The following is a 13,588-nucleotide window of genomic DNA, read 5'->3' on the forward strand; positions in this document are numbered from 1 at the left end:
CCCACAGTCCAGTTTGACTCAGACCAGGTGTGACTACTTAAATCAGCCATTCTCCATCTACCAAAGCCTAAACCGCTTGTGCTTATAACCATAGACATAGAAAGGTAGACGGGGCGTGGGTATCTCGAGAGGAGGCAAGCTTTTGTGACGCACACGGAATGCCACACAGAAGCTTCCGTATGCGTCACAGAGCGGAGTAGGCCCCAAGGGGCCAGCTATGCACTCCAATGTTGAAGCGCTGGGCCCTAGTGGTAAGAGGAAGGACTGCAGGCGGACCCGTGGATTCTTGACGAGGAAACCCCGTGCAACCGAGCGCTCAATGTTAAAGCCCAGCTGCACTTCCGCATTTGGACACCAAAATTTGGTGTCCAAATGCGGAAGTGAAATGCTGAATCAGCAAATAGACGGTACTTCCGGCAGCCTTCCGGGTGCTTCAAAACGCCACTGAGCAACTTCCACTGACATGAATAGCGGAGGGGGCGGAGCTCTGCGCCAGTTTAGTCTCTATCCTTTTAATACTCTATGAGTAGGCCGCAGAGGCAGGTGCGGGCCTTTTCGTACACAGCTCTTAAGAGGCAGCCGCGCAGAAGCAACTGGATGGAACTGGAACTAGAAGCTGGAACTTGCCAGGCACTCGGATTTGTGAAATAAATCGTCTTTACAGCAGTTTTTGACCACGACAGAGACTCGCAAGAGTCTCAAGGAAACTTGAGCCATGAGAGGCACCGCTGAGCGAGAACGTTGCAAAGTTCAATTGAGCCGACTCACTGTTCGAGTTACGACCCGATAAGCACAGAATCATGAATCATGTTTTGGGGTCAAAGTGGCTACTGGCCACTGTGGCCAGTCACAGCGTGTCCTTGAACAAGAGCACTGGCCAATCACAGCGCCTCCTTGCACAAGCAGTATACTGTAGGCTTTAGGGATGATGTGCATGAACCTAAGCTATTTAAGCCACTGCCATGCAACAATGTTTCGGTCTGCACGACCGAAACATTGTTGCTTTAATTAAACTTCTCTTGAACGTGCACTGCAAGTGGCAGCCTATACGGTTTTGTAGCCTAGGCACCAGCACCTTTTTTCACCTGCAGGCAGCAGTTATAAAATGTTAGGATATAGAGAGCAAATAATTATTATTTCACAATTTGGCTTTGGATCTGAGATTCTGTCATGGTTTAATTTAGCTTTCTTGGTTGAAGGGAATCAATATGCGAATAACTAGTCAGATTCCGCTTTCTCCTTATCTGTATCTGTTACTGTCTTCCACTAGAGGGGGATATATTCTTCTTTTAAAGTCAGACTGTTACAGTGATTGGTTTACATATCCCACACACACACACACACACACACACACACACACACACACACACACACACACACACACACACACACTGCACACGCTTTCCATATATGCACCAAATTGTACCTCTTTGTAAAAAGCTACAATATAATATGAAGGACTAGACGTCAAAGTCATATGCAGCACTGTTTATGATGTAACATTCCAGGACCTTGACAATTCCAAATTCAACATTGGCCTCACCCAATACCTTTAGCATTGTGTGTGTGTGGTGGCATTGATCAATGATTGATGGACAATCATATGTACAGAGGATTACAGCCATGCAAAGTGTGTCCCTTATCTTCTGTAGACTAAAGATTTATACTACCAAAAATGTTGTGGTGGAAAAAGTACTTTGTTTGTTGTAATGTTTTACTTAAGTAAAGGAATGAATATACAACATTGTAAAAAATACTGTGTTACAAGTAAGTGAAAGTCTGTTATTCAAAATGTACTTGTAGTAAAGTTGTAGTAAAGGTTTAAAAAAATATCGGCGTCAAAATATACTTACTTACTGTACTTACTACTTAGTACAAATAGTAAAAGTGCTCATTGTGCAATGCATTGTGAGCTTGTAGATCTATTTTCAAATGGCCAAAATGGTTAGTGTGTTTTGTAATAATCTACAGTGTCTAACTGAAGTGTTCAAAAATGTATGGAGTCAAAGTATAAGGACTGAGGTAATATATTAGGGCGCTACATACTCAATAGCTAATTTGAAAGGATATCCTTCTTTGATATGCCCCCAAAAATGTATGTGAAATATATTTAGCACAAAAAAACCCATTTGGAATGCATGTCTCATTCTTAAAAGAAAATTGGGTGAGTATCTAAAGAACTTTCGGTGTTTAACATGTATTGTGTGTTATCAACAAAAGAGGGCAAAGAAATGCATATCCTGCACATTTCTCACTGAATGTTGCATGATAAAACAAAACACCAGATGTTTTAAGTAGGAAGTATGCATTATTCTGTACAGTATGTTCTAGTTCTTGCAGTCACATTGTCAATGGTGTGGTGGTTGGGCCTGGGGTGATGTATGTGTTTAATCTGGTACGCCAGCCCAGGCTACATTACTGTACAGCAGGGATACTCAAATAGATTTACCTGTGGGCCACATTACAAAAATGGCAAGGGGCCAGGGGCCAGTAGATAAAATTACGACATTAATGATACTTGATAACTTCTCTCTTTCAATTGCTTTATTTTCGCAAAATGTATCAAAGTACAATGTGCATGCACACAATATGTAAATAAATAAATGTGTTACATTTTCTTGCATAAACACAAAGAGCTGTTTCCATAACTGCACAAATTATTGCACATAACATGAGTAGCTGTTATAATAACATAATAACATAACATGAGTAGCTCTTTGCCTGCCTGCCTGCCTGTCTGTCTGTCTGTCTGTCTGTCTGTCCATGAGTAGTTATTTGTCTGTCTGTCAATGAGTAGCTGTCTTACTGTCTGCCTGTCTATGAGTAGCTGTCTGCCTGCCTGTCTATGAGTAGCTGTCTGTCTGTCTGCCTGCCTGCCTGTCCAATTGTCCATGAGTAGCTGTCTGTCTGCCTGTCTGAGTAGCTGTCTGCCTGCCTGCCTAATTGTCCATGAGTAGCTGTCTGTCTGCCTGTCTATGAGTAGCTGTCTGCCTGCCTGCCTAATTGTCCATGAGTAGCTGTCTGTCTGCCTGTCTATGAGTAGCTGTCTGCCTTCCTGCCTGTCCAATTGTCCATGAGTAGCTGTCTGTCTGTCTATGAGTAGCTGTCTGCCTGCCTGCCCAATTGTCTATGAGTAGCTGTCTGTCTGTCTATGAGTAGCTGTCTGCCTTCCTGCCTGTCCAATTGTCCATGAGTAGCTGTCTGTCTGTCTATGAGTAGCTGTCTGCCTTCCTGCCTGTCCAATTGTCCATGAGTAGCTGTCTGCCTGCCTGTCCAATTCTCCATGAGTAGCTGTCTGTCTGCCTGTCTATGAGTAGCTGTCTGACTGCCTGCCTGTCCAATTCTCCATGAGTAGCTGTCTGTCTGTCTGCCTGTCTATGAGTAGCTGTCTGCCTGCCTGCCAGCCAGCAAGTTGGTTAACAGAAAATAAATTGTTATGGCTGAGTAAAATAAAATACAATAAACACAATTTGCCTGAAAATAGATTACCCAGCTATGACCTTTTTCATGAAAAAAAATGAGTAGTGATATGGCTGACTGAGTAAAATAAAACAATCTACCTGAAAATAGATAGCTATAAGTGAAGAGCAATTTCCGCAATTTCCGCAATTACCATTTCCGCAATTTCCATTTCGGCAATTTTCGGCAATTTCCATTTCCGCAATTTCCGCAATTTCCATTTCCGCAATTTCCATTTCCACCATTTCCGCAATTTCCGCAATTACCATTTCCGCAATTTCCGCAATTTCCACAATTTCCATTTCCGCATTTCCGCAATTTATACAATTAATAATAACAATTAAAGATCACGAATGAAATAAAATTAGATCCATTCATTCTTCATGTATTACTCAGATCTAAAACAGTGAGTTTTAGATCTGAACACCTTGCAGATTTGAAAATGTGCATCTTTAATGCAAAATTATTAAAACATGATGAAGGGGTGATTCAACATTATATTTTTCCAGTGGTCATTAGACTATACTACCGGTATGTAATTCATAGACCAACTTATATAATTTATTTAACACTAGTCGAAAATTCCAAGTAATGAGTGAGTAGCACAGCTTAGGTAGTTTGTGTATAATATATTTGTTCTTAATATTATTAAGAACAAATCCAATAGGATTCGTTCCAAATTCAGATTTTTCAGAATCCTACAGGATTTCTTGGCTATAATCATATAAAAAAATGTTATTCGAATAGAATTTTTAACAGAATGTTTCTATCAGAAATTTTTTGACTAGGGAATTTACTTTCTTTCATATTTATTTTTCACTAGTGTGGCTCGCACAAACTCAATTAGCACAAAGTAATTGGTACACACATTCTTTAAACAATTTTTATTGAAAGATTTGTTTAAAAAGAAAACACAAAGAAAAAGACATTTCAAACTACAATAACATCCACTTGTTCTACAGACACTCTCAGAATCACAATTTCAAAGACATGGGAGGCATATGACTGCAACAAATAAAAAAATAGCATCATCAAAGTATTTCTGTTGCATCTTCTTTTAAACACCTGTACAAAAAGATCTCATAAATATTACTTTTGTTCTCTCTGTATCAGTTTTCTCTCTCTCTCTCTCTCTCTCTCATTCGTGCACGCGCAATAATTTATTTTCCAATAGAGGTTTCACTGTTTCTACATGATTTTGGTTGAACCATAACTTTAGCATGCTTCTTTATTAACGTCTCTCCAATACCTTCCTGCCAGGGTCAGATGGGCAAACCTCTGAATGTGTGCCCTCAGAGCAGTTGTTGCTGTAATTATAACCATACTCTGACTGACAGAATATGTACACAGCAAAATACTTACATTTTACTCCAAGCGCAACTCTCACAGTTAAACTAACTCTCTTTTTCGGTGTAGACATGCAGTATGATGGGCCATGTACTGTTTAGTAGGCTACTAAACAATACTTCAGAATTAAAGGAGCCTTTCAGTACACATTTCAGTACATGTTGAATTACATTGTGATTGCACATATTGGCATTTGGCATGAATGTCAAGAGGAAACATGATGTAAGCATTAAAACGTTATGCTACTGTAGTTGCACTGCCAAGTGGGGAAGTCATAGGCTAAGAAGTGCATTCTACAACAGTGATTCCCAAGCCTTTCTGGATATGGCTTGAAAATCTTGAAGCATTTGCGGTCCACCACTTAACAATTAAGATCAAATGGGTGGGCCGCGTGCAGTTTCAGTGTTTATTTTATTGATCATCATTCGATTGTGTTCTGGCTTGGACCTAAGGTAGTAGGCTATACTTTAAGTTCATATTTATCAGTATCACGATGAAAACACATTTTTCAAGGTTTTAAACTAAAAATATCATGTCAATTATACATTAGCCAATTATTTGAGGGCCCATTTGCAATACCATTGTGGTCCGGCTGACAGGTTGGTGTTCTATAGGAACTTTACAATAATTTCCATAATCTAATCTAAAATCTTCCAAACTGGCTTTGAATGTGTTGTTGCTGCCCCCTGCTGGGCAACTTGTTCCCACACAGATGAGGCAAGAAAACCTGGCTCCTCAATACTGACCAGATTATAGCAGCTCTCACAAAGTCAGTCCTCAAAAAAGGCAACACAGAAACTAAAATATATGTTGTTGTTTCTTGTCTTTTTCCTCATAGAAGATGATGATGTCATACAATAAGCTGAAATGCATTCTGAGTAGACCTTCAGTTCAAAATAAATGCCCTTTACTTATAGCCCACAGACTGTAACACAGATCATTACCCTGCTCACATTTTAAATGGCTTGAGTTTGGCAAGACAATGGCATAACAATAATGTTGCTTGGCTGAGGTTGAAATAAAACAATGCATGGACATATCAATGTTCCCAACTGTTGTCCAACCATCATTACATCACTGTGCGATATTTTGATAGAAATACTATGGTTTAATTGAGACACAACACCATCAATAAATATATGTGCTAGCTGTTTTCTCTCCCACCTCCTTTCAAAATCGTTTTGTCAATGTCTCTAAGTTAATGACTCTAAACTCAACATAAAAACTGAAGCTCCTCTCCCTGAGAGCCTCCCAGATTTGTTAATGACACCTCTTAAACAGTGATCGGGGTCCCCCAGTGGTCTAAACTTGGTCCTCTACTTTTTTCCCTTGACCACAAATCTGTTTGCTGAAAATAGCCAATCAAATGATTCCCAGAATGATTCCCATTACTGCGCACCCCATTATCACTCACCCCATCCCATTTCTGCGCTCCCCCATATGCGAGATTATCCAGCCCAAGTAGTTGGTGTATATGAAGAGGAGAGGGAGAGCTGATTTATTTTGTTACAGAACGTATTATTCTGATTGTTGAGGCTGCATATCGCACAATGAGGCTTTAAGAAAGTTAGTTACATTGCATTGTCTTACATAGCATTTTCGATGAGAGATAGATCATGACAGTCAAAGTAGCTAAAACCCCAAAAAGGTGTAGTGTATGTGTATCCCTTCCTTTCCATCTGTTTATATTTAAAATAGAATAGTGGGTTGTATTCACAGTTCCTGTGAACAGTAACAGTAACACTGCTCTATGAGCATTAGACCATTGCCAAACATTTCTATTCTATTCATTGTTGTGGAACGTCACCAAGTGTGAATCATAATTATATGGAAAAGAAAACACATGCAAGCTCCAATTTCCGGCAGTCAAGGCAGGTGTGTGCATTTGTGACATATATTGTCTGTCACTTCTGAATTTTTCCAACACACACTGACAACATGACAAGCATGAAAAATGTCAGCATTGAATTTAAGAATAATAATAAGGAAATAATATTCTATTTATTCCCAGTCTTTATCCATCTTTGGTATAAAATGTGCCACCTGTAGGCTGTGTGTATTTAACAACAACTAACAAAGACAAAAAAATTGTGACAATTTCCCTAAAACTATTGCTTTTGCACACATTAGTTCTTCTAAAAATTCTATACTTTTTCCTTATCAGATGTTATCTGTTTTGGGTTTTTCTGTTTTGTTTTTTGTAATGAGACAAGCAAAGCAGGCAAAACAACTATTTTCTTTTGAAGCTCATGAAGCAATTGCAAGTTTCTTTTAAAAAAATGCCATGGAGAAACATGTTTTCTTCATAAACAAATTATAACTGCATTTACCATGAAGCAGTGGCTTCATTATTCCCACCTGTTTCCTTAAAGGAGATTTATTTTACCCACACAAGTTGCAACCTACCACATAATTTAAAATCTTCATACAAATACAGCCGCATCTTTAACCTGTACAGTGATATTTGTAGATTTAATCTCTGATGATCTAAAAATGTCCAAAGACCTCTCAAATCATTGTCTTTTTTTTCTTCTTTTTTTAACGATTCAAGACAATGGAAAAATCCCCTCCCCCCCAAAGTCTGAGAAACTTAAGGCAATAAAGATTTAAGAAAACATTTATATTCTAGAAAACTACTAAACTCATAAAAACAAGGAAAATAAAGTAGCTTAATACCAAAGGAAGACAACCTGTTTTATTTTATTTTTATTTGAAGTCTATAAACTTCCTTCCTTTTCTAATAAAAAAGTTTGAAAATCTATCGGCACATTCAAATGTTCTTTTATTCCCATACAGTTTATTGTTTGACTTTTGCTTCAGTCTATTCTGTCACGCTCCAATTTTATGGTGACAGATAATAAAGTTGCAGTTCAAGTCCACTTGAGCTTAGCCTGCCGTCTTTGCTTTGTCCTGTTTTTGTTTCTCAAAGACACCGAGTAGAAAATACAACTGTAATATTTTTTTTCCTTCGTGTTTCTTTCTTTCCTCTTTTTTTGTTGGTGCCTGTGCAAAGTGGAAGCATTCTCTTCTCACTGTCGTCCATCTAGCTCACCTTCTTTTTTGACTCTCTCTGTGTCCCCATGGCGCCTCAGTGCAGTCCCCCTCTCTCTCAAGGCAGTGCAGCTGTAACCCTCCCATCGTCTGCTTATCTGAACGAGACACAAGAGGAAGACAAATTCAGAAAAGGCCCACTTCCAAAAGGCAGACAAAACATCCCATGTTTACCAGCAAGATGTCTCTATTAGATGTCTATTAAGTTCTATTCACCATTTTCAGACGGCGGACATTTTGCTATTAAGTTAATGAAATGCCAACACATTGGGGTGGCATTTCTTCCCAACCCACACATATGACATGAGAGTTATGTCCACTGTGCGAATATAGTCTATACTTAGTAAACTTGACCATGGTCAGCTCTGTACTTGGTCCAGAGCTTGGTTTGGAGCCACTATCCTAAACATACTTAGTTTGTTGGTAGGTGTAGGCTGTAGCATGGTCCCCTGTGTTGTCCACTGGTAACGGCTGCTGTCCACTGGGGTCCTGTGAGGACGGAAGGGCTGGCTGTGGAGAAGCTTCTGTCAAACCACCCTGACACAGAAAGAGCAATTTATTAACCCTAGCATCCCAAATTTGGACATGGCATAATTGATGAACATTTGTGAAAATATGTAGCTTGGCTATGCATTTCCGAGGATAGGAGGTGATCCCAGCCAACAAAGCAAATAATGATTTAACTGGTTAAGACGAATCAGATAGATACAATAGTTGGCTGTTTAAAACAAGCCCTTTCACTTTACATCAGTGACACATAAAAGTAAATAAATTAATGAATAAATGTATGAATGTATGTATGTATGAATGAATGAATGAATGAATTAATTCATTAATGGATCAATCAATCAATCAATCAATCAATCAATCAATCAATATGTGTTTCATCATACATGATTTGACAGTTGAGGCGATGGTACTGTATGAGAGTAAAGTCAAATTGTTTTGTAGTAGACTTTTACCGCAATGAATGCCATCAAGGCATGCTCTGCAAACATGGCAACATAATTTTGTCCTTACTTCCACTGTGATGGCGGAGGCAGGCACTGCAGTGTACTGGGGAATGTAGGTTCCTTGCATAGGTGCAGCTGCTGCAGCAGTCATGTACTGCAGGGGGGGGGGGGGAGAGAGAGAGAGAGAGAGAGAGAGAGAGAGAGAGAGAGAGAGAGAGAGAGAGAGAAAATCATAACAATAGATACAAACTTTGAGTAGTGGAGATTAATTGGCTGATTTTTTCATTGGCACATTGGTCTTTTTTCCGAAATTTGGTTTGGTCTATGGGCACAATATGACACACAATTCATTCCTCTATGAGGACACAGTAGCTCACAATTCCATTGGGAAATGTAATTAGCAATGGGTACACACTTTACGCAATTTCATATGAATGTTATTCAAAAAGGTTTAAATGGGGAGACTCACAGTGCCTGTGGTGCCAAGAGACATGTGATTCATCTGCTGGGCGAGAGGAGCCATTATACTGGAGGGCTGGAGAGACAGACTGGGCTCCATGGCTGCTGTCACAGCACCCTGTGAATGGAAGGAAGTCACAAACTAAACTGAAATTAAACATCAAAACAAAGGAAAGGAATGAAAATAATAAACAAAATAAAAAAGAGTTGCATAGAGAGTCTCTGAGATGAGGAGACAGAGATGGAGGGATGGATGAACTGGCAGACTATGTCAGTGGGGTTGATTACAGCAGCCCTCTGCTGAACAAGATGGAACAGGCTATTAGTTAAATGAAGGCACAAGCAAAATGCACAGAAAACTACTGGGTATCGTAGGTGTGGCAGGAGTGACTCTGCAGTAGCAGCAGAATGAACTGCAGTGAAAGTTTCTTTGCATTTTGGTGTTGACTTCCAAACTTTGTATTGAGCCGAAGTCCTTGTCAAAGTCCTACACTCTTCTTTTAACTAGGACAGCAAAACTGCTTGTGGGAACGGTGTTAATATGCAAATGCCCCATGTGCCCTGCAGTTATGTGTATCATTCTCAGCCTAAAACCTTGGCAAACCTTTTCCATATTCACAAGGGGGCCATTTTGCTCTTATACGTCACTTCCCCTCCGAGTTTCTTATACTGTATCTGTTTAGCTTACACATGCGTGCCTCAGCAATGCCTCCACCGCATGAAGACATTCAGTGTGAGCCCCCGCATCCTCAGGCTATTGTACAATAGCACCATTGAGTATAGCGCCGCCTTCAAACGGAAAGCATTAAAGAGTGTGGTACAGATGGCCCAGCACATCATCAGACATGAGCGTCCATCGCTCCAGGGAATATCCAAGAAGCGGTATGTAGCCATAGCTGAGCGGATCACAAAGGACACTTATGACTCCAAACACAATCTGTTCACACCAGTGTTGGGGCCACGGCCAGGCAAACGATACCACCAGACTTCTGAACAGTTTCCACATGACAACCATTAGGTTGTTCAACAAGTGCTGAGCCCCACCCAGTGCTGATGACACAGGCCACCCCACCGTGTTATTTCTTTGGGTATATAAGACGTACCCATGACAGTTACAATGTCATAATGTTTGATATCTCTGCTAAACGACGTATATGCACAAGAGACTATTATGGACAAAAGTCCTTTTGAGGGCCTCCTATATACAGCTGAACTCTTGTCACATTTGCCATTGACAATGAAAGGAGAATTTACGTCATATGAGTCTGAACAAATCGTCTTTTTGTGGAAACACAAACATTAAATGCCATTGAAAATGAAAGGAAAATTTACGTCACATGTAGATGAGCAAATCGGCCATTCTAAACACAGTGCAACTGTTTTAATTCATATATATATATATATATGAGCTGTATTAACGTGATCGCGATCTGATTCCGATCATTTGATTTTGAGACATGCTGATACCGATTTTTCTAGATCCGATCTTTATATTTTATACAACACTTACAGTATGTAGTGGCAACTGTGGCATAGTGAGGGTTGCATGCCTTTGTTTTCATCATGGGTCTATTTCACGCCTCTGTCATGTTTATGCTTGATGTTTGTCCTCCTAGGGCACTAGTTCCAGCAGTGGCAAACACTTGGTCTACAAGATCATGCTGTTGCAGACAGATTTGGGAGACCAGTAGCTTTGTTGTTGCAAGGAAAGCGGTAAAATTTGACTTTCATGGTTGTTTTAGTCTCAGATTTAGTCCGACGGAGGGACACAGTATAACTCTATGGGGACACAAAAGCTACACAAAAGTAGGACCCGGAAGTATCTCTGGAGGGGGTGCTTATGTCACACTAAAATACTGAATAGACTCCATTGCATTCCGTCAACTTCCGGTTCAGGCCTTTGTCACTATTCGCCTATGTAGAAGAGCCGCCATTGGACTGGCCCTATGAAGTGAATGGAGTTGTCGTAACTCTGTCTTATATGGCTCTGCAGAGACAGATAGATATATGTGCTGGATGTGTTTCTCTACAGTACCTTCACAAGTAGCATTTCTGCCTTTTGTATAGCTATGATATTTATCATGGCTATCTTTTAACTATGTATATTGGACATTGGATATTGAGTTTAACTTCTTTAGTTGTTGTTTTCCGCTCTATTCTTTTCTTTCTTTCTAACTCTTCATTGCCATCAGCATGTATTCCAATCTGTTCTTGTTCACGGACGACTCGGCACTCTTGGTCTCGGGCAAGGATAAATTGCATGTTGAGGCTCTGCACTCTGTAGAATATGCACCTGGCTCACTGATAACAAATCAGTACTACACCTATAGGCAAAACGGAATACATTATTTTTGTGTCCAGAATAAACCTCTGCAAGGCCAAAGACTTCATGGTCAAAGTGGGTCAATGTCATCACAATGAAAGATGAAATTACCTGGGTTGTATCCTAGAAGGCATTGTCTCAGAAAAGTCAACCAAAGAACAAGTTTTCTATTGGATCTCCTCATGGTCAGTGGGAACACTGAGGAAACTAGCAAGAGCTCATCCAAGTACATTAGCACCTCAAAGGCATTAAAAACAAAACTGCAGACCTTTCAAAACAAAATAAAACAAACAAACTCACCTAAACCCTTCTCATTCATTATGCTATAGTATAGGGTGGGATGGCTCAAGGCAGATGACAACTGGCAACAACAACTGGCAATGGGCCTGGTCTTACATACTGTACTGTATGTGAGAAAACAGAGATACCCTGTCAGACTACTTCAATAGCGCAAAAGACACACAGGCACACCATGTCACAACCTGACTGATCTCACTGAACCTAGTTTTGGCACAAACATGGAGTCAAATTCATTACGGGTGACTACTATGCCACCAGAATGTGCCCTGAGGGCATTTTGGTTATCCTTTTAGCATTCTTTTGAATAAATCGGTGCCACCATGCCTTTTTTGTATTATACGCACACGCATGTTCGGCACATGCTGCTGCTTACGGTCAAACCAAATGGCACTGGCCTTTGAGTTGGAGCTGCTACAGTACCTGGCTGTCCAATGTTCCTACTGGCCAACTGCTTTTCTCCTTCCCTCCCTCTGCCACACATGTTGAAGAAAGCATCGCTGCATGCCTGCCTGACATCTAACAGTGTTTGTCTTCCCACAACCTCAAGCCCAGCACAAGACTGAGCTTCTCTTCTTCCCTGGAATGTCCTGCACTCTGCCGTATCTCCCCAATTCCATCAAAACACCCTGGTGGATCTTGTCCCAACTGCCAAGAACCTGGCAGTGGTCCTGGACTTGTCCTTCTAGAGACACACATGGCAGCGATCACTCCCTCCTGTCGATTTCTCACTATAGAACATCTGGAAGATCAGACCCTTCCTCACCAAGGAGTCTGCCCTGCCCCTTATTCAAGCCTTAGTCATCCTCTCCAGGCTTTTTTTCCTCTAAAAGTTTTATCTAGCTAACCCCCTGGAATCTCTCATTCCTTCTATCACTTCTGTCACAGTGTCTATGATGTTTATCTGATATCCTTTGCATTGACTTTACATGACCCTGTCATGCCACTTACCTTGCAAGCTTGCACTTTGTAAGCCTGGTTAAGAACATCTGCAAAATGCCTGAATATATAAATGGCAGATGCTGTGTCCATGGTTGGATAACTAGGGTCAATGAGAAAGACCCAGGTAATATACAGTATATGGATGGCTTTATGCACACGAAATACATTGATGCAAAAATAAGGCAACACACATGCACAGACACATCGCTGTTAGGCAGAAACTTTACTATGCCAAAAATGTTACTATTCAGGAAATGGAAAAACAAATGCCAATGTAGTTATTATTTAGTCACAAACTACTGTAGCTACAACAGTAGATTTTTGCTACTTTTGCATGACACTGTGGTACAAAAAAGTAGGCCTACAATAGGGAATTAATTTACCATAAAAAAGTTAGACCCAGTCTACACACAAGATAGACCCAGTCTACACACAAGATAGACCCAGTCTACACAAGATAGACCCAGTCTACACACAATATAGACCCAGTCTACACACAAGATAGACCCAGTCTACACAAGATAGACCCAGTCTACACAAGATAGACCCAGTCTACACAAGATAGACCCAGTCTACACAAGATAGACCCAGTCTACACACAAGATAGACCCAGTCTACACACAAGATAGACCCAGTCTACACAAGATAGACCCAGTCTACACACAAGATAGACCCAGTCTACACAAGATAGACCCAGTCTACACACAAGATAGACCCAGTCTACACACAAGATAGACCCAGTCTACACAAGATAGAC

At 40.4% G+C, this 13,588-nt stretch overlaps 1 protein-coding gene across 3 annotated transcripts in view; it reads right to left on the minus strand.

Moving 5' to 3' along the window:
* Positions 1-4,331: 4,331 nt before the first annotated feature.
* The window catches only part of rbms3 (RNA binding motif, single stranded interacting protein), a 142,434-nt gene continuing 133,177 nt past the window's right edge, over positions 4,332-13,588 (minus strand). For 2 of the 3 annotated variants that reach the window (XM_080768912.1, XM_080768913.1), the window contains exons 11-14: positions 9,280-9,387; positions 8,878-8,964; positions 8,270-8,394; positions 4,332-7,955 (exon numbers count right to left, since the gene is read on the minus strand). In XM_080768912.1, the coding sequence (XP_080625038.1) occupies positions 7,952-7,955; positions 8,270-8,394; positions 8,878-8,964; positions 9,280-9,387 (324 nt within the window). In that variant the 3' untranslated portion in view covers positions 4,332-7,951. Of the gene's footprint in view, positions 7,956-8,269; positions 8,395-8,877; positions 8,965-9,279; positions 9,412-13,588 lie in introns of all 3 variants that reach the window. The other variant, XM_080768911.1, reaches the window with a different exon arrangement.

The sequence above is a fragment of the Protomyctophum bolini genome, assembly GCF_963924005.1.
Source record: "Protomyctophum bolini genome assembly, chromosome: 7".
Classification (NCBI taxonomy): domain Eukaryota; kingdom Metazoa; phylum Chordata; class Actinopteri; order Myctophiformes; family Myctophidae; genus Protomyctophum; species Protomyctophum bolini.